The sequence below is a fragment of the Carcharodon carcharias genome, chromosome 20 (assembly GCF_017639515.1).
Source record: "Carcharodon carcharias isolate sCarCar2 chromosome 20, sCarCar2.pri, whole genome shotgun sequence".
Taxonomy (NCBI): Eukaryota; Metazoa; Chordata; class Chondrichthyes; order Lamniformes; family Lamnidae; genus Carcharodon; species Carcharodon carcharias.
Window position 1 is genome coordinate 47,080,096 of NC_054486.1, and position 27,386 is coordinate 47,107,481.

Consider the following 27,386-nt stretch of genomic DNA (forward strand, 5'->3'; position numbering starts at 1 on the left):
ATTGGAGGGAGAGTCTTTAGGCCTGGCTGTAGTGTTGGCCCCTGGTCTACCGCCACAAACCCACCTCCCAGCATCTAAAGCATCCCGCACCAATGTGGGAAATTGATGGCCGACTGGAAAAGCCCGATCAGCCTTCTTTTAAGTAGGCTTAGCTAGTCTCTTTATGAGCCTAATCAGTTACCTGCCGCATGGGGGCAGGGAATCCCGCTGGCCCCGGACCTCTCCGCTGGCCTTGGCCTGCCTCAGCAAAATGGTCATTCACCTCTTTTCAGTACTCACCACACCCCCCATCCCCAACCCCCCAATTAGCCCTAGACAAATGTAAGGTGGGCAGTCACAATAGCTCAGAGAAGGATGGTTCTGAGGAGCATCGCAGAGCTAAAGACTAAGCAAGGGAATGGGATGGGAGGCATGTGGATTACAAAAGGTGGAAAGTAGCAGGAGTTGGGGATTCTAGAAGCCAGAGGTATAGATAGCCATTTTGTAGTTGTAAGCAGGGTTCCTCAGTGAACTGTGACCTCTTTGGTATCAGGGTGAAGGATGCGTGTGAGAGAAACTTCTGAACTTGTGGGGAGATGGGTGTGGACAACGGCTGAAATATATGATCCATGTTGAAACTAATGACGCAGATAAAAGTATTATTTACGGTGTGTAAAGGGAGTTTCAGGAGTTGGGCTGTAGTTTGAAAAACAAAGATTGTAAGGATGGTAATCTCTGGATTACTTCCTGTGTCACATGCTGGTTAGGTTAAGGAAAGAAAGGTCAATGTGTGGCTGCAATGCACAGGGGCATTGCAGCAATGTCTGCAATGAGGGAAGGCCTTCACATGAACCTTATTTGCACCAGTGTTCTTATGGAGTGAATATATCTGCAGTGACTGAGGATTTCAACTAATGTGGCAGATGAAGGGTAAGTCTAGCTTTGTCACAGTGAGTAGATTTAATGGAGCTACTGGAATAGATGAAGATTCAGCTGAAATAAACTAGGAAAATATTAGCCAAACTGATTAAAAACAAACTGATTATGTGAGATTAAAAATACCACTTTGGAAGGGCCAATGGATATTGGAGAAGCAATTGAGAAAACTTGGTAAAATAATCAATGTTCCAAAATATTGATGTCAGGATTGGTCTGTGAACACAAAACATTCAAACAAAATTAGAGTTAGATGCTTTAAAAAGGTTGAAGGGTTATAATGCAGTAGTTATAATGGATCCCGCTGCATATTTCAAATCTAACCAGAGGTCTCATATCAGCTTATGTGCTTAGCAACTTTATTTGCAGTGCTTTTGCTTTCAAAGGCTGGATTTTCATGGAATCAGGGAGATTACGTGGCAGGGTGAAAACGGCTGCCAGACCTGATTCTGCGATTCCTGATCCCATTCCTAATTTTCAGGAGGGCCTTTTTAAGGATACAGGCTGGTATAGATCACAAGCCCACATGTTGCACTCCCGACCTAGCCAGCTCCATGCATTGTCCTAGTTCTCTGCAATTTTCATGAAGTTGGGCCAGATTTTCAGAGTCATGGTCAACAGCACTTCAGAGGATTTGTGAACCCTAGTCTGCATGAGGGAACCTTTTGAAAGATAAGTTCAAAAGGTCCACCTCATGCCTTCCCATGCTAAAATATGACACTCCCATGCCCAGTCACCAACTATAGACTGTATGGAACCAATAAAACTGAAAAGTGACATTGGGATGTGTTTTTGAAGTACCAATAGCTGAAACTGCAAGCACTTGAAACCTCCTTATCTTGTGTAAATAAATATTGTGCAATTCACAGAAGAGATCAGAGAGCCAGAGCTGTCAATTAAGCAATGTTTTTCTTGGGGTTCAGGTGTTTCAGTACTTATATGGATTTTGGGGCTCCCAATCTATACGTTCTGTGGCTGCCTCCGAACTCTCTTCTGGTTGGCTGGCCCAACCGCAGCCCGCACCTGCTCCTCCACAATGAAAATTCTGTCTTTCCTGGTAGTTTCTCCCAAGGCGGTCAGGCCAAGCTGGGAATTATCCCAACCCCTGCTCCAAATTAAGGATAAAAATCCAACTCATAATGTACTACAAACTTCAGCTCCATCTTCCAGTTCTTTCTACAGTTTTTTTGCTTTTCTGAGTCCACACCCAGGTGTAACCAATCGAGCACTAAGCATCAATAGTAAACATACTCTCATCATCAAACACAGAAAACTGAACCCTACAGGTCCCACTCTTTGTCCCTTGAGGGACTGGGAGGAGCATTTTTCCTACTGGATGATTAGGTGTGTTGAAAAAGCACTTAATTTGTGGAGTTGGTAGTTCCCACCTCCAATTCAATGTTGGGTTTCCTGATTCTGGGAAGCCTGGCTGAATTTTAAATCTGGTTTCCAGTTTGACTGTGCAAACCACTTTATATATTGGGATACCCAGGCTACCTGTTGCCATAACAAAAGGCAGCAGCTGTGTATGTTGTATCTTGGGGATGCTTTACTAATATTTAAGTCTTTAGCCTCTCCCATGTGTTTGGGGTGGGGAGGTATAATATTGAAGCTGTAGCCTAAGTTGAGGAAAGACTGGGACTTGATATTTTTGGCAACTAAACTGTAGGATGATGGGGAAATAAAGGAAGTGAGGTGATGGTGTTACTGAAGGATTTTAGAGCACCAGGAGAATGTAAGGGTTGTGCAGAGTTAAGAAATAGGAAGTGGTGGTATAATTCTTGAAATAGTTGAACTCAAGTGTTGAGTTTGAAAAGCTGTAAAGTGCCTAATCAAAAGATGAGATGCTGTTCCTTGAGCATATATTAAGCTTGATTGGAACACTGCAGGATGTTGAGGATAACGAAGTCAGCATGAGAGCACGGCGGAGAATTAAAATGACAGGGACTGGAAGTTTGGGATCAAGCTTGTGCACTGAATGGAAGTGTTGTGCAATCTACATTTGGTCTCCCCAATGTAGATCAAACTGCATGTGAGCAGTGAAAGCTGTATGAAAACTTATTACTTTTTTAACTTTTTTCCAATTCTGATGAAAGGTCATCGGCATAAAATGTTAACTCTTTCTCAGATGCTGCCTGACCTGCTAAGTATTTCCAGCATTTTCTGTTTTTATCATTGGGTTTGAAAACATCAGTACAATTCGTGGGTAAACTACTGCATTATAGCATGTCTAGATAGTTGAAAGGAATTAGAGGAGCATTTTCTTTTACACTGTGTCTCCTGCCAATGCAAAATGGCAGTTTGCGCATGCGCAATGGTCCACGCAGATGTCCCTCTGCTCAGTTGGAAAGCAGTTAATGTCTTGATTACATAAAAGTTATAATTCTGGAACAATATGTTCCAGGCAAACAAATGGTGGATCATAATACATTGTAGGATTGAGTAATTGGGACAGACTTGGTTCATGATCTAACTGAAATTTGAAAAGGAGAAACATAACACAAATACTAATATCCTATATGTGTAAATTTAATGGGATGAATTGGTGTAATTGCAAACAGCCTGTAGCGAATGACTGCGAATTGAACATCTAAATGTATCAATGCCACAGCTTTAAACACTGTGGGGCCTCTTCACGCACCCCAGGTTTGGAAACTTTGCATTCAGACCTGCGCTAAAAATGTAAACATGATGGAGAAACACTAGAACTGCACATGTGAGGTGAAGAGTCATACAGACTCGAAATGTTAACTGTATTCGTCTCCGCAGATGCTGTCAGACCTGCTGAGTTTTTCCAGCTATTTTTGTTTTTGTTGCAGCCTTTCTTTTATTTGAGAGTTAGAGGTCCTGGTTCTTATTTGTAATCCTTTAAATATGCAAATTGTGCTAGAGTTGAAGAACAGCCCAAGTGATATCTGTTTTGTTTGAGTTGAGGGAGAAGGATAAACTAAACCCCAGACCGGTTAGTTGTGGGCAAGTTCTTGTAATTTGAGCTTGAAGTGTGAATTCCATCAATTACAACTTGCATTTATATAATGCCTTTAATGTAGTAAACCTTCCAATTAGCATTTGGAAATGTTTGGGGCAAAATAAGGACAGTAAGTAGACACTTGTTGAACATAATTTATGTTTGACAAATTTATTAGCTTTTTAATTTCTTATTAAAATTGTCAAAGCTGGAGATAATTGTCAAAGTTGGAGTTAATTATTCCAGGCTATAGGATCTTCAGAAAGGTCAGGGAAATTTGTGAAAAGAGGTATAGCAATATTGGTAGGATACAAACATAACAGTGGGAAGAAATTATTTCGGCTAAGGGTGAACAGACAGAAACAGAATGGGTAGAACTAGGGAAAAGTGAAAGATGCAGGATTTTGGTGGGAGTTCTCTACAGATTTTTAGGCACTAATGATGTAGTGGGTGGGGATTTAAAAAAAAAATGACTGACTTTCACTACCTCAAGATATCCCAAAGTGTGTTACGGGCAGTGGAGTATTTTACTTTTGTTTGGCTATTTGTAGGAATTTGCTGTGTGCAAATTGATAACTGTGCTACCTACATTTCAAAATGCTTCAAGAATGCTGGAAATCTGACATAGACCAGAAAATGTTGGAAATACTCAGCAGGTCAGGTGCATTTGTGGAGAGAAAATCAAAGTTACAAGGATGGATTTGGTAGAGGAAGTATGAATGTCAAGTTGGGAAATTTGCTGACCTGGCAGACCAATCTCCTTTAAAAAGGAGCCCACCATAGTTTCATTCTGGGGAGGTGGAAGTGGGATGGATTCAGGCTCATTGCCTGCGAAGGCAGCAACAGAGGCAGGCAAATGGTGAGGCTAGAATGCCAGCTTCCGTTTACTGGGACATTGGCTCAATTTTAATGATGTATGTTAGGCCCTCAAACCCTCACCCCCCCACCCACCCCACCCAACACCATGACCGCTCGTAATCCTCATTCTCCTTCCATGCCCCTGTACAATCTGGCAACATTTCCAAACTTGTTTTCTTTAAATTTTTCTTCAAGCCAATTTTACTCGATTGTATTTGAGGGTAGTAACTTGGTGAAGCCTGTTGATAACAGCTGTGCAGGGGTTTAATCATACAAAATAAGCAGTGTTAATCAGTGTCTATCAACACCCTGAGCAAGCTGATTTTTAAATTATTTAAATTTACTTTTTAAAAAATTTCCAGTTGAGGCAAGAGAGTCAATTTCTTAGTAAATTAAAACAAATTACTTCCAAAAGTTTTCAAAACTTAACTGATTTTGGTACCAATAAGAACCAGCTTTATTTTTAAAGCCTCCCTGATGGCATGCAAACAATCATGATTAGTAAAAACCCCCCATGGAGAATAATTTGCACTTGGGCGCGGCCTCTTTTGTGGGCAGGGCCTCCAGCATGATTGTCTTTTTAAAACTAGTGCAAAGGATCACTTAAATTAGAATCTTACTGAAAGCAATACTGTGATCTTTGCACCAGTTACCTCAAACTCGAACAAATTTTGCTGAAGATCCTAGCGCAATCAAGTAGAAATTCCAGGCCTATGTGTTTTATTTCCCTTGTAAAACTGCATCTCTTGTGCTCTGTTTTCTGCCATCAAAGGTATGTCTGAAGAGGAAGTGCCTTCCATAAATGTGGAGATATTGAGGGCTGGACATTCATCCTCTGTGAAATGTAGCACTCCTGAAGAATTGTCCTTTGAAAACAGTGAGAACCCAGTGGGAAAGAACATAGAACTGTTCAGTATAGAATATGACAACTTTGAAACACACAAGCTGCTTTGCGAATCAGTGTCATTCAAATCTGGAATGTCAGCCATCTCTCCTATATCTAAATTTGCAAACATCAATTATGAAAGCTTTGAGGAAACATCTCCAAGTCTGGAGAATACTCAGAAGCCTAGAATTGTAAATAATGCCAATTATAAAATAGGAGCTAAACAATGGAGCACAGGAATGTCAAGCAAATCTACCTCTTCTAGAGGAGCAAATCTCTCAACAATCCTTGAAGAAAGTCATGCAAATCAGACTTTGTCAGAAACTGAACTGATTCATATGTCCAGTACTGCAGATGCCACTACATCTAAAGAAATTGCTGTTCAACATGATCCAACACTACAGACATCTCTCAAACTGCTCAGCAAGAAAAAGACTGAGGAAGTCCTTAAGGATAGATCCAGGCCACTTTCTGAGAAATCTTCTAACAGTGATTTAAGTCATCTTGGGATACCCTTTAGCAAAAGGCAAAATAGGAGGAACAAAAGATTGCCTATAGAGCAGGTACATGGTAAATGCAAGATTTTTTTAAAATGTAATTTTAATTTAACATGCAACAAGATTGGCTGGGGGCAATTGCTGAACAAATTGGCTCTTGGTAATGTAATTTTCATGTGCTCCTTTTGTTTCTAAGCTTCAGAAAGCTAATCTGAGAGTCTTAATATTTACTAACTTAAATCTGAAATAGTTAACTATCCAAAAAAAATCCTTATTGTGGCAGAAATTCAAAGCTGGGCTCATTTTCGTTTAGTGATTCTAACAATCTGGCTCTGGCTTCAAACCAAGGCCTGTGAAAGTATTTGTCAGAATGAATGAAAAACACAAATATTCATGTTGGAACAACAACATTTTACATGCATTATGGGTGTGCAATATAGTTACTCAGACTAATACTAAACTATCAGGACTCTTAATCGGTGTACAAATTGGTGGTTAGTTATGCAACAGTTTGTTAGCGAACACTTAATTTCATGGGACTGACTATAAACTCTCCCTTTGTTATCTGCACAGCAACTTCGGATTAAAGAATGGACAATTCACCAGCTAACCAACATTGAAGAAGCCAGGAAGCATGAACTAGTTATAGAGGTTGACTAAATATCCAGAAGGTGTGGATGTTTGACGACGTATGGCATACGTAGAAGAGGGTGCTCTTTGTTTTTGCAGTTAAGAGTATTACTGCAGTAGAATGTTCTGCCTGTGTTAGCCTAAAATGGGAAAGTGTTATGCTTCTGGCGTAAACTTCCCTTTGGCATCATGAACACGGGGTGGGGATGGGTGATGGGTGGAGGTGTGGAAAGGTAAATAATGATTTTTAACTGGATTTCTTTGATTTATTATATAATACAGAATAATATAAGGCTTAGATCAGGAAGCGGTTAGATGGGCTTTTCCTTGTTTGTGAGGTAGAAGTAAATAAACTAGAATCTTCAGTTGCTATTCCATGCAAGGTTGTTAAGTGTTGGTTGAAAATATCTTTAAATTTGAAACCCAAATAAAGTTGAGTAATTATTCCACAAGTTGAATAAGAATAAGTTGGATGTCTGATGACTTACAAGAACCTGTTTCAGAATTGTTTTAATCCATCAGATCCTATACAAGCTGCCTATTATGGATGCAACTCTATGATATACCAATTAAATAGATGGGTTACATTTTTCATATTTGAAAACTAGGCATAACATAAATGCATGTATGATAAAGAAATGGTCATTAACTAAATTGGGGAAATAAGGGCCCCAATTTTCAGACAGGAGAGCTCTATGCCTTGGCCATGTTTGTTTTTATAAATAATTAAGTACTTAAAGGGATTTAAATGTATTGAATGGGCTTTTATCAATGACAGTGTATTTTCTAATATAGCGAATTCTATAATAGGTACTTAAACTTTATTTAATTTAATCTGTGCATGGCTCCTGAGGTCTGCCCACGGTGGATACTGGGTGAGTCGGCATGGGAATAAGGGCAAAGGGTGGTGGGGTCATGGGCTGGCATGAGTTAGCACTAAGTTGGCATGGATGCTATATGAGGTCATGGGTGGGAGCATGAGTTGCCATGGATGGGGCATTTGGAGCGTGTGAGGGCTGGAGGGCTTTAATTTTTTTATTACAAATGGGACTGTTTCTGGGGGAGTAGACCCAACTTCATTATGCACCCCACCCCTCTTTTCCACCTCCCCCCACCACCCCCCCACCAGTCCCCATTCCCCACAGTGAAAACCTGTTGATTTGTGGCAGTTTCAGGGGTAGTCTGTCCTGAGTTGGGGTTCATGGAGCCAACAAACCCAGCTTGGGAGCAAAAAGTCAGGCCAAGATTTCATTAATTGGATACCTGCAGAAAATTGCCAATGCATAGCAGTTAGTGGACTTTTATGCTCTGAATATGTTGGCAGTGACTCTCAACCACAACTTACACTAGGATGTTCTTTAGATTTCTCAATCCTGGATGTTCTTTAGATTTCTCAATCCTGGATGTTCTTTTGATTTCTCAATCCTATGTTGTAACTGCCCCATATTCTTTTTACTTGCTTCACAAACTACTTCCTGATGCAGCAGAAAAATAAGTCATTCGCAAAGAGTGTGTTAATTTATATTAACATACTTAAACCTGCTATATGAAAAGTGGACACATGAATCAACATTGAGTCATTGCAAAGTGGATTTAAAGCATTGAAGTGTAAAAAAAAATTAAATGTTGGAAAAAATACAGTACCTGTGAAAACTGTCTGTTGTAAAAGTAGAGGTTGGCTGCATTAAAATAAGCCAGTGAATAGGTAGGATCAAGAGTTATAGCTTTCTGATAGTCCCTCATAGCATTGGGCAGATCTCCTGTGAACTGGCTTATCACCCCGCGGTTAGTAAACAACTTTGCAGACTGACTGATCTGAAAGAAATAAAATATCTTTTATTTACTAGAGGTAATTTATTCAGCAATGAATTGTTTTATGCTTTAATAATCATTAACAGTAATAGCTTCAAAGTTTGATGTAATTGGGTGTGCTATATCCCCCTTGTGAGACATGCAGACCAAGAAGGTCCAATATTTACTTGTGGTCAGTACTGAGTTAGCTGCCGATGCTATGGTAACACTAGGTAGGTGCTATAACTCACTGACTGGAATGTAAATCTTGAGGGAAGAAGGAAACTCTGTGGTTATCACTGCAGCAGTGATTGAAGTGAATACGGGTAGTGCAATTATTTGGAATACCCTCTTTCTACCTCCTCTGCTTTTTCTAATATAAAATGTCTGCAAGAAGCTGAACAGTTAATCGAAACTGCAGCAAGAGAGTACCTTGTTCTAAATTATGGAAAGATAAAACACAATTGCCGTAAATATAAATGATTATGGAAAGCCAAAAACAGTATGTTGATTAATCAAGCAGGAAGCTACAGTGAAATCGTGATGAGCCAAACTCTGATGATATGAAATTCTGCTCGCGTCAAAGTCATCAACCATTCTCACTGGCAGGACAGCAAATCCAACAGAAAGATGCCTGTGATAAGCTGAAACTTCCCACTGATCACTCTGGATTAGCTGAACCTAAACTTGTCATATGACTGCAGCGACCAATCCCAGCACAGTTAGACCACACGTGTGCAAAATCATGGAACACTGGGAAAACCATCATTTGAGATCGAGATCTCCCTGTGAAAGGATGTGTGAAACCTGCAAGAATGGCTAAACCTATGAGAAAGTTAAGGGCAGAATTTTGGGGGGGGGGGGGGGCAGGCCCCACGCGTTAGCATGTAAAATGACGTGTAGTGACGTTGCGCCATCGTGATATTTTGGGCGGGCGCGTGATGAAGTGCGACGCGCACCCGCCGTTAATTAACGGGCTTGTTAAGGCCCTTAACTCGGCAATCAACACCAATTTTCAGGTGCCTGTGTGATTTTTTTCAGCTCGGCACAGGGGCGCAATGGGCAGGTGGGTAAGAGACTTTTTAATAAAACTCATCCATGGGCAGGATAAGAGGGTTCAGTGGGGTTGTCAATCTGGTCTGTGAGTATTTATTGCAGAAAGTGTTTTAAACTTGCCTGTGTGATCTGTAGCAGTTCAGATCGATTTCCAACAGCTTTCTCTGTCCTTTCAACCTTCAGCTCAGCACTCTGCAGTCAGGAATCTTTATCAGACCTGCAGCTTTCCGGAGGCCTCCCTTTAGCTTGGGTATGGGTTCTGATATGTCCACTGGAGGCAGTTCCTCCTGAGGAGGAAGGGAGGGCTAGAATAAGGAGGAAGCCAGGAGTGCACAATCAGCCTCCAGGGGAGCCACCTTTGGGAGTTTGTGGCGCAGGCACAAGGGGCGCTGGGCCGAGAGGTACTCCAAGGTGGAAGGGGCCGCAGAAGATGCCACTATCCTGCTGCCAGGGTATCCAGGCGGAGAAGCAGCTACCTCAATATGACCGAGGTGCAGTGCCGAAGGAGGGTCCGACTGTCAAGGGGAAGAGTGAACTATATCTGTCAGATGATTGGCCCTGAGATCTCCCCTAACTGTGTGGGTGGACACCCCATGCCAGTGGCTCTGAAGGTCACAGTTGCCCTCCACTTCTATGCATCTGGCTCCTTCCAGGGCTCAGTGGGTGATCTTTGCGGTGTCTCCCATTCAGCTGTCCACACTTGTGTCAAGCAGGTCACAGACGCTCTGATCAGACTGGCATTGACCTTCATCCACTTCCCCTGCGACTAGGCAAGTCAGACACAGCGAGCCAGTGGCTTCACAGCCATTGCTGGTTTCCCCTGCGTCCAGGGTGCAATAGACTGTACACATGTGGCCATCAAGGTGCCAGCAGGTGAGCCCGGTGCCTTCGTCAACAGGAAGTGCTTCCACTCCATGAACGTGCAGATAGTGCGTGTGATCATCAGCTGCAACTAATGGCTTTGGACATAAACATCAATGTCCACTCAAACACTCATGACATGTCTGTGAAACATACAAATGCAGGACAAAGGAGCCACCCTCAGCCATGGTAACACATTTGAATTTTACTTTGACCCATCATATGGTCCAACAAAATGAATCCCAAATGCCTTTACAACACCAAAAAATAATAATTCCCTAATCTGGGGCCAACACAAAAGCACCAGTGATAAACCCGTGGAATGCCTAACGTGCCTATGCTTACGTTTGCGGGTGTTACGTCTTGGTGCTGCCCCATCACTCGGAGTGGCTTCTGAGACAGCCTGCTGACTCTGCTGTCCTGTTGACCTCGATGACCTTGGCGGACGTCCTCTGGCCTGTGGAGCCTGTGCTGGCAGTAGCCAGTTCCATAGCTGGCATTGCCCCAGTCGTTGCAGCCTCAACGGATGCAACGGTCACTGGCAGAGGAATGGAGGAGCTGCTGCCCTCATCCAGAGCGCCATGAGAGGAGCCCGCAGAGACGACAGGCAGCTGCTGCGCCGTGAGGTTGCTTTGGACCTCCCTGCTTACCATAGATGGATGGGCACTTAGCTGGGACACTTGGTGCCCAGACCATCTCCCACATTGCCAATGACCAGCCATGCCACTGGCACTGTGAGGGCTTGCAGGCCTGAGCATATCCCCAAGAGAAGCTGGTTGTTCTGCTGGAAGCCCCTCTCCATGAGAGTCACCACTCTCTCCATGGAGGAAGCATAACGCTCTGACATGAGGCTCATGGCATCACTCATGCTCCGCGTGGATTCCTCCACCACGGACACCAAGTGAAGCATCGTCCCATGCAACACTCCCAGATGCTCCCGCACACCCGGCTGCATTTCCTGCAACTGCTGCATCACAGACGACTCCAGAGGCACATCATCATAGCCCGACTCAGCATGCGCCTGGTCCCCTGCAGTCCTCCGGCTGCTGGCGCCAACAGCACTCTCTGTCTCTGCCAGCTCCTCCAGCGATTGTGAAGTGCCCTCTCCACTGTGCCCCGGGACACCAGCCGATGTTACAATTCCCACCAATGTGCTAGTCTCTACACTGGTGCCTGCCTCACTGAAATGGTGTGATGCAGGTGACAGTTGAGGTCCCCTCTCACACCCAAAGGCCATCTATAATGGAGCCTGGTCAGCAGCCTCTGATGTTGAAAATAGCAACAAGGACAGTGGATCAGTTAGTGTCCACACAGTGACACACTTCATCCTTTTCCCCCTGGTTCATAATGCACTCGACCTCCAAGAACCTAAGGAGACGAACATTGGTGGGGTGGCATATAGTCAGGAGGAGGCCCAAACATTACAGGCGGATACAGCTGGTCTAAGGAATGCCAAATAGAATGTTACGTGGATAAGTGTGAGGTGATGTACTTGGGCAGGACAAACACAAGGTACGGAAATACATGAGGAATGGTAGGACTGTGGAAAGTAAGGAGGATCAGAGGGACCTTGCTGGGCATGTCGACAGGCCCTTTTAAGGTAGGGGCACAGGTACATAAGGTATTTAAGAAGGTAAATACTATACTTGCCTTTAATAGCCGAGGAATAGAATATAGGAACAGGGAGGTCATGTTGCAAATGCAGAAAATGCTGCTGAGGCCACAGCTACACTTCTGTGTTCAGTTGTGACCAGCGCTTCATGGGAGGGATGTGATTGGAGTGAAGAGAGTGCAGAAGTCGCTGATCAGAATGCATGCTGGGCTGGAGAGTTGGGGTTATGAGGAGACATAGCATAGACTGGGAGTATTTGCCGTGGAGCACAGGAGATTGAGGGGTGACATTATTGAGCTTCATAACATTATGAGGGGCATAGATTGGGTAGACAGAAAACAACTGTTCCCCTTGGCAGAGGGATGATTAACCTGGTGACATTTAAGGTAAGGGGCACAAGGTTGATAGGTGAGGTGATGAGGAAATTTTGCACACAGTAATGTGGGACATACTGGCTGAAAGGGTGGTGGAGGCAGAAACCCTCCTAGGATGTAATAATAAGTATTTGGATTTGCAGTAAACAAGGCCAGGGGGATAGTGGTCAGAAATGGGATAAGGCGACTTTGGAAAGTGCTAGACACGCGCATCTTCGAAGGGCTGAGGGACCTTTGTCTGTGACCCATACGTCTGACTCTACCAGTCTGTGAATAAGCAGTGTTGCTGCATTAACAATTCCAACAATCATCAGTGCTTTGGATGGTGGGAAGACAGGGGGACCTTGCTGGGCATGTCGACAGGCCCTTTTAAGGTAGCAGCACAGGTACATAAGGAAGACAGAGCAGATGGGACTGTAGGCCTCAAATATCTGGCTGCTCCACCCCAGCCTCACCGACACCTGTGGACCTGGGCACGTAGCGGATTTCTAGCTCCAGGGCCTCCTGTTCGAAATGGCTCAAGATGATGAGCTGGGCCTGGCTGCCTCCCATGCCCGACTGTTCGTGCATTTTATGCGCATTTTTCTCCTGCAAAACAGAGGACCATGCATTGTGGCTAATCACTCATGTACTCTGCACGTGCACATCGCACTCCAACCACAGTGGCCCATCTGAGACCTCCAGTGCCTCCTGTCCACGCTACTGGTGATCGGTCACAAAAATATAGTACAGCCGCTCCCAACTACCGCCCCCCACCCCCCACCCCGGCAACGGCCACCATGGACACATTCTACGTCTATCGCTTTCAGAAACTCACACGCTGAATTTTCTGGTTGACGTGCAGATGGCAGAGTCCACACGTCAGTGCTTAAAATGTCGTGTGAGTGTCCCGACGTCAGCACACAGCATCACGATGTTTAGGTCAGCAGACGCGCTATGCAACGCAACGCGCACCCGCCATTAATTTAAGGCCATTAAGTCACCGATTTTGAGGAGCCCATGTGAACTTCGGCTCGGCACACGGGCCCAATGGGCAGGCGGGTAAGTGATCTTTTAACAAACCTCATCCACTGGTGGGATGAGGTTTGATTTCGGATTTTAAAAAGTTTAATAAAGTTTTTGTGTACTTCATTAACATGTCCCATCTCGTATGACATTTTCACTTGAAGGGGACATGTTAATGATTTTTTTTATTCTTCTATTTTTAATCTTTCACAGCCTTTTCAGCGATCTCCTTGAGGCACCACTTAGCCTCAGGGAGATGTGCGCTCCTTCGTGTGCATGTGTGAAAGAGCGCACTCTTGCTGTTGAGGAATTCCCCTCCACCCACCGCCTGCACAGGAAGCACATAGCGCTTCCCATTGGTCGTCATGCTGGGCAGGCCTTAATTGGCCTGACCATGTAAAATGGCGGTGGGGCCCGTTTCAGCAGCAGTGATTGGCTGCCCACCCGCCGCTGAGTTAGTCGGGCCCACCCACCCATCAAGGGCAAAATTCAGCCCACAGTCTTAGCTCCCATGGAAAGGCAGCGCAACTAGGTGCTGAGGGCACCAGATGGCTCTTGGCCACGAGACCTTGAGGCTCCCCTTCCACAATCTCATCACTGTGAATAGGACATGTGTTGGAGTTCTGAGTATGAGCCTAGCTGCATCTCCTGCAGGTTGCCCCCAGACTACTCATGTGCGACTAAGAGCAACACATGGTGCGGGGAGAACCCATTTCCTCATGAACCACCTGAGGCTGATGTAAGCATGGGCACTATCTGCTTGACCACCCAGCGTGCGACAAATGCGCAACATGAGTCAATGCAGTCATGACACTAAGATGTTGGGGGTGGGGTTGCTCAAAGGCTAAGGCTACCTGCTGGGCTAGCTGCTGGGTTAAATGCCCAATGCCAAGATGGTCCCTCACCCTTCCAGAGCGCAACAAATCATTTGAAGCACTTATGGCACTGGATCCAGGTGTGCCGCACCACATCGCGGGAGCTCACCACCTCCGCCACCTCCTCCCAGGCACGCTTCATCATGCGGGTGGCCCTCCTCCTCCCATCCTGAGGATACAGCATACCCCGCCATGCTGCCACCTCCTCGACAAGGGCAGCAAGGCAGTCATCAGAAAAGCGAGGGGCACATTGGCCCCCCGCTGGCCTCCCCTGCAGCCTGCCCTGTTCCTGGGCCACAACCTGCAGCCTGCCCTCCTCCTCTGGCCTTCCCTCAACATTGGCTTGTTAAGCAGACCGCCTGCAGTGCCACCTGCAGCCTGCCATAGTGAACAGCCTAAAGGAGGCTGCCTGGCCTTTTTTTATACAGACTGCTGGGTCGCCATTGGACCAGGTGGTCTGTACACACCCACTGCAAACTTTAGGCTCCTGCTCTCCACAGGAGTCGGAAATGCATTGAGTGGGCCTTAATTGGCCCGCCCGTGCAAAATGGCTGCACGGCCGAGTCAGCACCTGCTCCGCCTCCCTAACGGAAAATTTTGGCTTAAGTGTTATCAATCGGAGAGAAGGTGAAGTTGATGCAGCAAATGGAAAACCATGGCAAGAAGAGGAAAGTGGACATTGCAGAGGAGTGGGAGATTCCGCCATCAAGCTTGTCCAACATTACGTAACATAATGCAAACATCTTGGAACAGTTCGACAAACAGAGATTCTCTCCAGTATGGATGAGAACAGCTGCCTATCTTGACATCAAAGAAGCTCTGCTAAAGTGGCTCAAGGCAGCCCAAACAGAGAACGTTCCCACCACTAGTCCAAACCTACAAGAAATGCGAGTTGCCCTGACTGATGCCATGAAGGCCATAGAAAAGTGCTGCAGTACAAAATCCCAGAACAAAAACACTGAAAACATTTTTGACTGCATTGATGACATGGCAGACTGTCATGTGCACATCTGAAAGCAACACACTAAGCCGAAAAAGATTAGTTTTTCCAGCGATAACTCCCAGCCTTTTCATAGCAAAGCCACAGCTTCCTTTCCATTTCTTCCCCCTCCCTTTTGTTTTTTCCAATAATCTATACAGATTTTTCTTTTCCCACCTATTTCCATTATTTTTAAATCTATAGCTTTTATGCCCTTTTAGTCTTATTTCACCCCACCCCCACTAGAGCTTTACCTTGCGTGTCCTGCCATCCATTCTTAATTAGCACATTCTTTTAGATAATATCACCACCTTCAACACCTCTTTGTTCTTTTGGCTGTGACATCTTTTGGTTATCTGCTCCTATCACTGCTTGCTTGTCCCTACAACCGCCCCCCCCCACCTTAAACCAGCTTATATTTCACCCCTCTCCTATTTTTACTTAGTTCTGTTGAAGGGTCATGAGGACTCGAAACGTCAACTTTGTTCTTCTCTGCCGATGCTGCCAGACCTGCTGAGTTTTTCCAGGTAATTCTGTTTTTGTTTTTACAAGGTCAGGTCATTGTAAGTGTTATAATATGCCTTTAAGGGATCTCAGCATGATTTCGCTAGAAGGGAAATGTCATGTGATCCAGTCTTAAGCTTCACTTTTGCTTTGAGCAGTGCATGCGCACACAACTCTGATGTCTCTGTTCTCATGTTCCTCATCTTAATAAATGAATCCACAATGTGTTCACCAAATATCTTAGGACTGATTGGTGCCTTGTGTCTTATACAGTAAGTAAGCCCAAAGATTATATCATTATAATAATACAACAATAAGGTGTGAACAAATTGAAAAAAGACTTTTTCACACATCTACTACTTTGCTTTCATTCAGCATTTGAATCTGTTGTTTTTGACATGGGCCACATTTGTAGGCATATCGAGTTACATAGAGACACATTCATGTGGGTATAGGGCCTCCTCGGCTATTACAAAGCTCCCTTTAATACACATTTGGGTGCGCTTCCCCTTGAATTTGACTCAAGATTTTACTGTAAATAGTTATTGCACAGATTAAAGGTTATAAATAACAACTGTTACCTTTAGAATTGGGCAATTCTCTGGATCATGGCAATCACAAAACAATTAATTTTATTTTCAGCTGACACAAATTTTTAATAATGCTTTCTTTTCTAAAAAATATCTGCCATTTCTAACTGACACATCAGGCACAGAACTGCAACAGCAAGAATCGTTACACTTGCAGCCCACAAATTGGAGGCTCAAGAATTGGCAACATGTAAGTGTGCTCCCTAAATTTATTGTCCAAAATAAAATATATAAACATTCTTCTATTAAATTGTAAAATCAGTTTACAGCATTAAGTTTGATATTAATCACTAACACAAAAATGTTTATTGTCATCTGCAACTTTGAGATGCATCAGTTTAATTAAAACTAAGACATTTTGAATTAAGTAGTATGGGACCATCTATCGAAGGAAAGATATTTTGTCTTCCTTTTAATACAATCACAGCACATTAAGTTTCATTTCATTCATTTTTGGGTTGTTTGCATTGCTGGAAAGGCCAGCATTTATTTGCCCAAAGAGGATGCCATTGGGAGTTCAGTGGTTGTGGAACCAACCACAATCGGGTTAGTAATTTCCCATTTCACTTTTGGGTGACATAAATGCTAATTAGTCCCACTGCCTGACATTGCAGTGATGCATGGAGCAGATTTTTGGGGCCTGAATCGGGCCAGAACACAGGCAGGCAGTTGGGAGAAATGGCAGTGACACTGTGCATCTGGACATCCCGTATCCATTTCCAATGTCTTAAATTTCCCCAGGGTAGGGAGATGGGGTGCTGTGTGGGCCTGTGAACTTGCCTACGTTGCTAAATAAACCAATTGACATTAAGGGCTGTTTAAAAGTACATTTCTGGATTTTCTGGTCAGCATTCTGCAGTTGCTTGCCTCAGACCATCTGAAGTCAGGTGAGGACCATGTTGGGGCATGTCATGGAGGTCAGATAAGTTTCTGAAGATAAGCATATATGCTTATTATAGGTTAAAGGGCTTACCCCTTTAAAGTAAAAAATACAGCAGAGCCCATTACAGGTCAGAGGAATAGCCAGCTTTGCCAATTCAGATGGTTGCCAGCCATCTGGCATCACATGGGCATCAAATCAGTCGTTGTTTTAGACCCTAGCTGAGCACCAACAAAGCTGCAGCTGAAATTGGGAGCTGTGGGCTTAGAAATTGAGGCCATTGTTGATGAGTACCAGTGGCACAAGAAGAGCAGAGAGTTGGTCATCAGGATGCCATTGGAGGAGAGGGAGACACTATCCTGAGCACAGTATCCACAGACAGAGGAGATACCAGAGGATGACTGAGAATCAGTGTGGAAGGAGATTATGATCCTGGGCAGATGGTCACAAAAATCTCTGCTGCCTTCAGTGCAGGTCTCTGCAGCATCTCACAGGCAGATGCATACTGGTGCATCACACGTGACAGATGCCCTCTTCACCAAGGCTGAATGACACATCAGATTCTGAACCAATGGAACATTGCAGGCTCAGACAGACCCATTGCTGGGTCTAGCACAAGGACCAGTCAGGTGCTACATGCAATGCACTCCTGCAAGAGTTGTGGTCCTTGTGGTCTGTTGCATGCTCTCTGTATCCCTCCAGTGAGGTGTGGACCTTGAGGATGGTGAGGCCATGGAAGTGGCTCATGAGGGGAGGAAAATCAGGTAACATAGGAGAAGGAATTGGGGGATAGAAGGAGAGTACGCTGAACAGTGAGGTGCGCCCCTATCCATGACCAGGTGGCTACCTACCACCCTCCAGGAAGAGGACCTTCCTCCTCTCTCTCATGGGTGCTTGTCCTCCAGTTCCCCTATGGCCTCACTTCCTTTTGATGCATTGGAAGGCTTTGGCACAAACTGTTCCTGAGGATAACCAGCAGCCTCTGATGTCTGCTATGGATGCCTGAATAAGTCTCCCATTTCATTTGACCTGCCTCCATTCCTGTCCCCACTAGCTTTAATTAGACTGGAAATGTGTCTCCATATCAACTAAGAGCTCACCCCCCACCCCGCCCCCACAAAAAGTCTGAGCCCCTGTCCGTTTCCTACCAGAGGCCGGTTTCTGACATGGAAATAGTCCCAGCTCCTGTTTCCTGCTTCTGGAGAAAATCCAGTTCCAAATTTCTTAAGAACATAATGGGAGCCAAAGAAGACCATATGGCCCCTTGAGTCTGCTCTGCCATTCAATGTGATCATGACTGAACTTGGGCTTCAGCTCCATTTTCCCATCTGCTCTCCATATCCCTTGATTCCTAAGATACAAGAAATATGTTTATCTTAAGCCTTAAATATAATCGCTGGTGCATCCACAATCCTTTGGGGTACAGAATTCCAAAGATTCAAAACCCTTAAGTGAAGAGAGGATTTTTCACTTAGTCCTAAAACATCAGCTCCTTATCCTGAGACTGTGCCCCCATGTCCTCAATTTTGTTCTTTCCCCCAGCCAGGGAAACAACCTCTCAGTATCTAGCCTGTTAAGCCCCTTTTATGATCTTGAATGATTCAATGAGATCACCCTTCATTCTTCTAAGTTCCACAGAAAATAGACCTAATTTACTCAGCCTCTCATCACAGGACAACCCTCTCATCCCAGGGACCAATCTGGTGAACATTAATTGTATTGCCTCCAATGCATGTATATCCTTCTTTAAACATGGAGACCATAATTGCACACAGTAATCCAGGTGTGGTCTCGTCAAAGCCCCGTACAATTGTAGCAAGACTTCTTTCTTCTTGTACTCATTTGCTTTCCCAATTATTTGCTGTACCTGCATGCTAACATTTTTTTCCTTGTATGATTACACCCAAGTTTCTCTCAGAACATCAACATTTACAAGTTTCATGCCCTTTTTTCTAAATCTGCTTTTCCATTCTTACAACCAAAGTGAATACCCTCACACTACCCACATTATACTCCATTTGCCATCCAGTTGCCCAATTGCTTAACCTGTCTATATCTCTTTGCAGCCTCTATGTCTTCCTCATAGCTTACATTCCCACTTAGCTTTGTATCATCAGCCAATTTACATACATTACTCTCTGTCTCTTCCTCATTAATTTAGATTGTAAATAGCAGAGGCCCCAGGACTGATTTTTGCAGTACTCCACTAGTCACAGCCTGCCAATATGAAAATGCCCATTTATCCTTCTTGTCTGTTATACAATCCTATATCCATGCTAATATATCACACCCAACTCCATGAGCCCTTATCTTGTGTATAACCTTTTGTGTGGTACCTTATTGAGTGCCTTTTAGAAATCCAATTATACTAAATCTAATAGTTCCCCTTTATCTACCATATTTGTTATATTTCAAAAATCTCTAATAAATTTCTCAAACAGGATTTCCCTTTCATAAAACCACGTTGACTTGTTCTAATCATACTCTGCTTTTTCTAAGTATAATGTTAAGACTTACTTAATCCAGAACTTTAATTTAGTACAACACTCCTTTTGAAAATCATAGTTTTCAAATCATGCTACATTGGAGTTTTGTACCTTGAAATTTTTGGGCAATATTCTTGAGCACACCTTCAATGCAGCATTGATATCCTGAAATGCCCCAAAGGTATTGTTCATCTGAAGATTGACCACTGCTCGACCTTCATAAGCATCTTGACATGTTGGTTCAATATCGATTGCAATTGTAAACTGATTCCATGCTTTTTGAAATCTTCCCAGTACCTTAAGGGGAGAAGTTGTCATTTTAATTAAGCCAGTCACTCATTTAAAAAGAAAAATCATGTTTTCAATTCATATTGTATTATAAATGCTGTACATATGAGTTTACAATTAAGGTATTTTAAAATTACATTTAGTTCTAGAAATGTAATTATGTGTCATTTCTAATTTCAGAACATCTATAAATGCAAAACCAAGAGTTGATTAGAGCTGCTAATCTATGTTTTTAGACAGCAATTTATATTTGGTTGAGCAAGTGAATCTTCTTCTTGAGTATCAATGCTTGAGTAGATGTCCTTCACAGTGCAGCAAATTTACATTTGTTTTATTTATTGTTTTCACCAAGGCGATAATGAATGTTGTGTGAAATACATAAAATTTTTGAAGTGTTAGCATTTCCAAAGCAGATTGCAGAGTAAAACTCCACTTTTACTTGTGTTTAAGTTCCTCCACGGAGAGATGAGCTGGCAATCGGTACCAGCAGCCTTTCACCTCGATGGAGGACAAGCGCCCGCCAGCTAGGATCAGACAGTTTTCAACCAGCCAAGGTCAATTGCCCACTAACTGGGGATCAGCCAGGTTTCAGCCAGCTGAGGTTAACTGCCTGCTAACCGGGGATCAAACAGCTTCCAACCTGCCAGGGTAGCTACGTGTGCTGACTGCTCTGGTGAATATTCTTTTGAGGTTTGGGGGGTTGGGGGGGGGCGGAGGAGCACCTCATTATGATCTCCGTGACCTTCTTCCAAGCTACAACCTTTCCAAAGGCATCTCTTCTTTTTATCTTCAGCCACCTTAGTTCTACAACCTAGAATTCCCTGCCTTGAACCCCTCCAGCTCTGTCTCTCTTACTTAAACACCCACCTCCTTTTAAAACTTGCCACTTTGATTAAACTTCTGTGTACACCTCCTCCTAATATCTCTTTCCTTGATTCAGCATCTATATTTCCCTTTGTGCCTCTCAGAAAAACATTCCAAGGTGCTTTGTAAGTGCTAGTTGTTATGCAGTTCCAGCAAATGTTTCTCGAATACAGACTTAAAACAATATCATCAAATAAATAATAGGGAAGCACAGAAATCCTCCTCACCTGAAAGTTGTATCCTAGGTTGAGTCTAGCATTCACACCCTTAGGATTTAAATGAAGTGCTTGAACAAAGTCTTTTTGTGCTTGCTTTATTCCAGTTCTGTGAGCAGAATCCATATATACATTTCCACGTCCATTATATGCGTCCGCAAAATATGGGTCCAATTTCAGTGCTTGGCTGAAACTGTTTACAGCTTCTTCTAAATAGTGAAGTCTCAAACACATTATAAAGAATGAGCAACTTTTTAATTGTATGCAATGTGACACATTAAACATAAGTGATGTAAAGGTCCAATGAACTTGTAAAATTGACAATGTTAAGCAGTAGTGTACTTTAGATCTTCCAGAAACAGAAGAAAAAACCAGTTAATACCACTGAACTATTAATCAATTAAGCATTTCTACTTTTTGTATTGCTAGTGGAGTAGACGTTCATCCTACTGCCCAAGCATAATAACAGGATTGTGATCAGCTGTCAGATATAGCAACAGTGCAAATTTAATTTCCACTGATTTCACAAAGGTGACCTTGCATCGGGCAGTAATTTGAAAATCTATCACTATAGGCTACGTTCAGGAAATGGAAGTCAGGACTGTTTCTGGGTTCCAAACCTGCCCCCAGGGTAGGGGTGGGGTGTGGGGGTTGATGGGGAGAAACAGTCGCTGGCCCTGAGTTTCATGGGGGTGTTCTTTTAATTTTCTTGGAGATGGATCTGGTGGCCAGCAAGAATGGAGGCAGGACTATGCAAATATTGGCCAATATAAACACACCGCAGCAGCTATTACTGTAGCTTAAGTTGATAAGATATCACTGAATGCACCTTGGAAAGTCTCAGGAGAGCCAGAGACCTATTATCAGGGCCAGGGCAGACCCTTGATCATCTGACTTGGACCTGAAGGTCATACTGGAGACTATGAAAGGGGGGAGGGGGGTCCTCCTTCCCAGAGGGAAGCAGGAGGAGGCCATCCCAGTCCAAGCATGGATGATAATTAACACAGCTAGCAGAAGAAGGGTGGTGCAAGAAAGTTGGATGAAGTGTCGGAAAAGGTTCAGTGATGTGCTATGCTCCAGCAAGGTGAGTGCAAGCCGAAGTCCTCAGAAAAGGCCTCAGGGTACCCACCTCCAGCAGGGACGCCAGTTGAGGAGCCTCAGGGGCATGTTGCTCCTGAACATGGGAGTGATATGTGCAATTAATGACTTGTCAGAATGCCATGGGGCTGCTGAAGACCTGACACCACTGATGCGTAACTTTTAAGGAATAGGAGCAACTGTCATTGCCATTGAGGATGGCAGTGCCTTATCACATTCTCTTTTGTCCTTCACAGAAGAATTGGGCTCAAAATACCTAGAAGAGGACCCAGACTAGTAGAGGGTGTTTATAGTGTGTTGGAAACCATTTGGTAGGTCTGAAGAAGTCTTTGTAGTTATAGGTCAGTTAACTGCGAATCTTTATATTTGTAAATATTCTTGAGTCAATAAAGTAAAGGGTACAAGCTAGGAGCTGCCTCCACACTTGCTGGTACACGCAGCTCTGTCCAACACTAGACTCACCCCAGGCACAGGTCATGTGCTCTCTTACATCACTCTGTGGGTCGTACTGTACGCAGTTCCACATTAACCCTATATGTGCCAGACCTTTATACCACACCTTCCCCCAAGCCTTTATCCAATGTATTTTAAAGGATTATAGTTTACCTTAAGTCTTACGTTGTTATTACTATCATACATTTACATTGTCATTATTACATCATCATTTCCCCTCTTTCCCCCTTCAAGTTCTTGAATGCAAAGGTTCAGGCAGTCTGGAGGACTTCTAATCCTTCCATATCTCATTCGTGCTACTGTCGGAGGAGAGGTAGGCTCTGTCACTGCGGGTTCTTCCTGTAGGTTTGAAGGTTGTTCTGGCATCTGCATATGTTTTCATCCTTTCCTTCCATTCTTTTGTGTTGAATCACACTTAGTCAGTCTGGCTGTTGCACTGCACTGGTCGGTGGTTGCTACTCAAACTCATTTCTTGCAGGGTGGACGGATATTGAATTCATCTCCTTGTGATTTCTTTCACTTCTTCCGTCATTGTGTGGATCATGGACATGTCCTCCATAATGGAAGATGATCATTTCTGTGCCTAGAATCAGGTTTAGTGGAACGCTCAACTCTGCGTTTCGCTGTCAACAATGAGCGGCTGCTACCAGGTTCCAGCATCTTTTGTGGCTTTGGCATGCTGGCTGGCAGTTGCAGCGTAACAGATTGCAGTGTTGACCTGTTCTACCGCCATCTGAGCTGGAGGTTGAGGCTCATAGGTTTGCTGGTCACTCTCTTCTACATCCTCCGCTGGAGGCATCGTGGTTACCTCCTGGGTGGTTGGCTGGTCTGACCATTGAAGGTTTTCCGACACCTGTAACAAGGATGGACAAACCTGCTCCACAGGGAGAAGGCGCTTCACAGCTGAAGTCCTGATCAGATTACTGTTTCTTTCCTTTTTTTGCTTTAAGTACTCAGGAACTTGCAGTTCTGAGTGATTGATTGATTAATGATGGTGGTTGTCTTGATATTTCCTGCTGTTTTGATGAGAGCCAAGGCTACGCAGGCATCTCTGCTCAAGGGAAAGGCTGGTTATGGATAACGTACATCAGCTCGAAGATTTGTTTGCCGCCATACTTTGACTTCATAATCATGCTGATGACTGGTAGTTGGATTCGTCCGAGCCCATAGAGATATATGTCTGTTGTTCAAAGCCAAAAGTCACTCGGCCACGGTTCTTTGTCCAACAGGACTGTAAGGGCAGCTCCTGATCTAATTTAAAATTTGTTAAATGGCCATTGACTGAAATGTCTGCATTCCAAAATGAGCAATCATGACCTTTTGCCCTCACACAAAAGCATGTTTGTGTCTTGTGGGCTGCAGTCTCAACCTCATGGATAATCTTTGAGCCTTTGTGCAGTTTGCCATAGTGTCCCATCCTGTTGCACTGAAAGCATTGGGCTGAAATTGCAGGACATTGATCTTGTCTATGAGGCCGCTTCGCTCCACAGCATTGGCATAGCAGCTCTGCTGTCCAGGTCGGGTATTGCTTTCCCTGGCCTGAAGTGTCCCTGTTTCTTTATTGTTTAACTAGCTAAACTGTGGGTTAACCTCTGCACCATAGTTTGTTTTCTCACCTTAAAATAGTTCTGTGCTGTTCATGGAGTTCTGACTGCCTAGCTATCTGTATTGCCTTTTCCAGGGTTAGATCTTCCTTTGCCTGCATGAGGTCAGAGTGCTTTGTCCACTACTCCTACCAGTCTGAGTTCAGATTTTAAGTCTCCATATTCGCACCCTTCTGCCATTATGCACAGATCATAAACGAATGAGTCGATGGGTTCTCCTGGCTGCTGGACTCACTTGTTAAATTTAGCTCTTTTGAGTATTTCATTGCTTCTTAGAGTAAAATAAGCATCAAAAGGTTTTAGTACTTCTTCAAATTTAGCAGATAATTCATTGATTCCCTATCTGGCAATAATCTGTTAACCTGCTCTGCTTCTGACTTTTTATTTAAACCTGAAGCGATGCTGTATCTTAGGAACCTTTTCCTCAAGTCCCCAATTATATGATTTGATCTGGGCCTTGGATTACTCCGAGTTGATTTGTGTAGTGTAGAATTCTGATCCATGGTTAAATTTTTAAAAGTATAGGTTCTGCTTTAACAGCTTTCTGCATTTCAAGATGGTGTTGCTGTTCAATTGGGGAAGAAAGGGATTTGCCAGTTTTGGCACACTCCGCAAAAATTGAAATCGTGCTCCGATTGGGGGGAAAAACATTTCAACAATGGCTGCCTGGATCAACTGCCTGCAGAGTTCTCGTACTCAGTGCTTTTCTTTAAAGTTGCGGGTTTGACAAATCATGATTTTTGTTTTCTCTCAGATGAGTCGTGATTGTCTCGGATTACTCAGTGAATTACTTTTACTATTCTGGAGCAAGCTCGGACACCATGTGTTCAGGCACTGACTCAAGGATCGAGTTTTAGTGACGGGTTTTTTCGTGTGAATTATTTAAAGATTTCTCAGGACTTGCTGTAGCCTGGAATTTTAAAAGATTGATCTCACCCCTGCTTGGTCTTCTGACTCTGTACTCTCGGATTAGAAGTTGGACTTCCAAAGGAGACTAAATGGAGTCTTCTGCTGCAGTAAGGAATTTTATATTTCTGCCTCCAGCTTCCAAGCCTTTTTTTTGGAGTTTTTTTTTCCACGCAATCTTTCCTCTGCACCTCCTGCTTCTGGGGCTTTTTTCAGGTGAGACTGCTTTGCTGGAATTTTCCCAGTCTTTCAGCTGTTACTGTGGCAGGGGGATTAATTTAAACAACCCTGATTTCTCCTCTCATTACCCATCCATAAACAGAAAGGTGTTTTTGATTTTTGATTTCCCCATTTTATAAGTGGTGGCATATTTTCCCCAACCCTTCAGCTTTAGAGTTATCCAAACCTCTAATAACTATACAGCAAACTCGAGATAAGGTAAAATAAAAGGGTTGGTTTATTCTACATACACAAAACACCAGGAAAGGGATTTTGCAATGTTCGCCCCTTTTTGCACTCTTACAATAAGAAAGAGGGACAGGGCCAGACCATGCTAAAAATGAAGATTATGATATCACATGAGTCTAGAATCAAAAGTCCAGTGGCATATTCCTTCAGAGGTTAGCAGGCTCAAACTGTTGTAGGGTGTTCTGACTTCCAGAAGTGAGGACTTCCATGATGGGGGAAAGCACGTAGAGTGAGTTAGCCTTGAAGGCACAGGTACAGACATTCCAAGGTTCCAGTAGCTCACTTTGCAAATGAGGACTGGGCCATTGACCTGGACAGAGCTGTTTCTGCTGCTACCTGTTGGATAATAAAATGGTAGACAAAGGCAGGCTACTTCCTGGAGTCTTTCTTCTCTTCTGAGGTCAAACGGGGATTTAAGATAAAATCCGATGGCTGTATAATTCAAGGAGTTCAAACAGCTGGTCGAGCTATTCAGCTAACGAGGTGCCTGGTTGAAATCCATTGTGTTTTGGAGCAGGTAATAGTGGGGCCTTTAGCACAACATTGGAGATTAGGAGTCACAAATAGCTCTACATTTCTCCATAGCTGGCTGGTGCAGACTTATTGTCTACGAGTCCTTTGTGTTGGCTTGGCTGGAATCAGCCAAGTCAATTGGCTACAAGTCACATTTCAGGATAATGACGTGGCCCTTATCCATTGGAACAGCTTAGAATCTTCGCGAAACCTGTATGTGATCAGCTGCAGCCATTTTTATTAGCCCAGCAATTGTCCATTTTGAAAAACATTAAAAAATAATAATTTTATAAAGTAGCCAGGCTGACTTACATATATATATATTTCTTTCCTTTTGGCCAGGTCACAGCATTTTAACTTCTCTGCATTTTCTATGAGTTCTTGTGTTTTTCCACAAGTTGCCACCATGTTGTAGGGTTTTGGTTACAGTTTGGTAGGTCTGAGGAAGTCTTCATAATCACAGTTAACTGTAAATCTTTATTGACTCTTTAGAATGATTTACAAATACACAGCTAAAGGTACAAGCTAGGAGTTGTTTGCGTGCTTGAGTTGTTTGCGTGCTTGCTGGTGCACATCGCTCTGCCCAACACTCGACAGACCCTGGGTGCAGGTCATGTGCTGACTTACATCACAGTGTGGGCAGTACTGCACTCAGCCTGACATTAACCCTATACATGCCAGATCCTTATACTACAGAGGAATTTCTCACCTTCACATGACCACAGCCATGGAGGAAGAAGCCATGGAGGAAGAAGCCATGGACATCTCCTGATTGCTGACCAAGATGGGCATTCTTGGTGCCTATGGTGATTAGTGAGGGCAATGCACTCATTTCAGGGGAGCCAACATACTCAACAATGATTTTCATTGGAAGCCTCAGCACAGCAAAGGCTTTTACTTTCCAAGGTTAGTTCTCAGCAGCAGGCCAAGAGTAGCAACAGCAGAACACTGAATAAGTATTGATATTATGAGATTAGTCAAAAAGAAAAGGGAAGCATTCGTAAGGGCTAGAAGGCTGGGAACAGATGAAGCCCATGGAGAATATAAAGAAAGTAGGAAGAAACTTAAGCAAGGACTCAGAAGGGCTAAGAGGGGTCATGAAAAATAACTGGCAACCAGGATTAAGGAAAATCCCAAGCCTTTTATACATATGTAAAAAGCAAGAGGGTAGCCAGAGAAAGTGTAGGCCCATTCAGGGACAGAGGAGGGA

General features: G+C 43.7%; 1 protein-coding gene across 1 annotated transcript in view; it reads right to left on the reverse strand.

The window, feature by feature from the left end:
• ttc6 (tetratricopeptide repeat domain 6) overlaps nucleotides 1–27,386 on the reverse strand; it is a 213,144-nt gene that overhangs the window by 53,290 nt on the left and 132,468 nt on the right. Inside the window, exons 18-20 of the mRNA XM_041214176.1 lie at nucleotides 21,147–21,357; nucleotides 19,912–20,064; nucleotides 8,399–8,569 (exon numbers count right to left, since the gene is read on the reverse strand). Coding sequence (XP_041070110.1) covers nucleotides 8,399–8,569; nucleotides 19,912–20,064; nucleotides 21,147–21,357 — 535 coding nt within the window. The remainder of the gene's footprint in view (nucleotides 1–8,398; nucleotides 8,570–19,911; nucleotides 20,065–21,146; nucleotides 21,358–27,386) is intronic.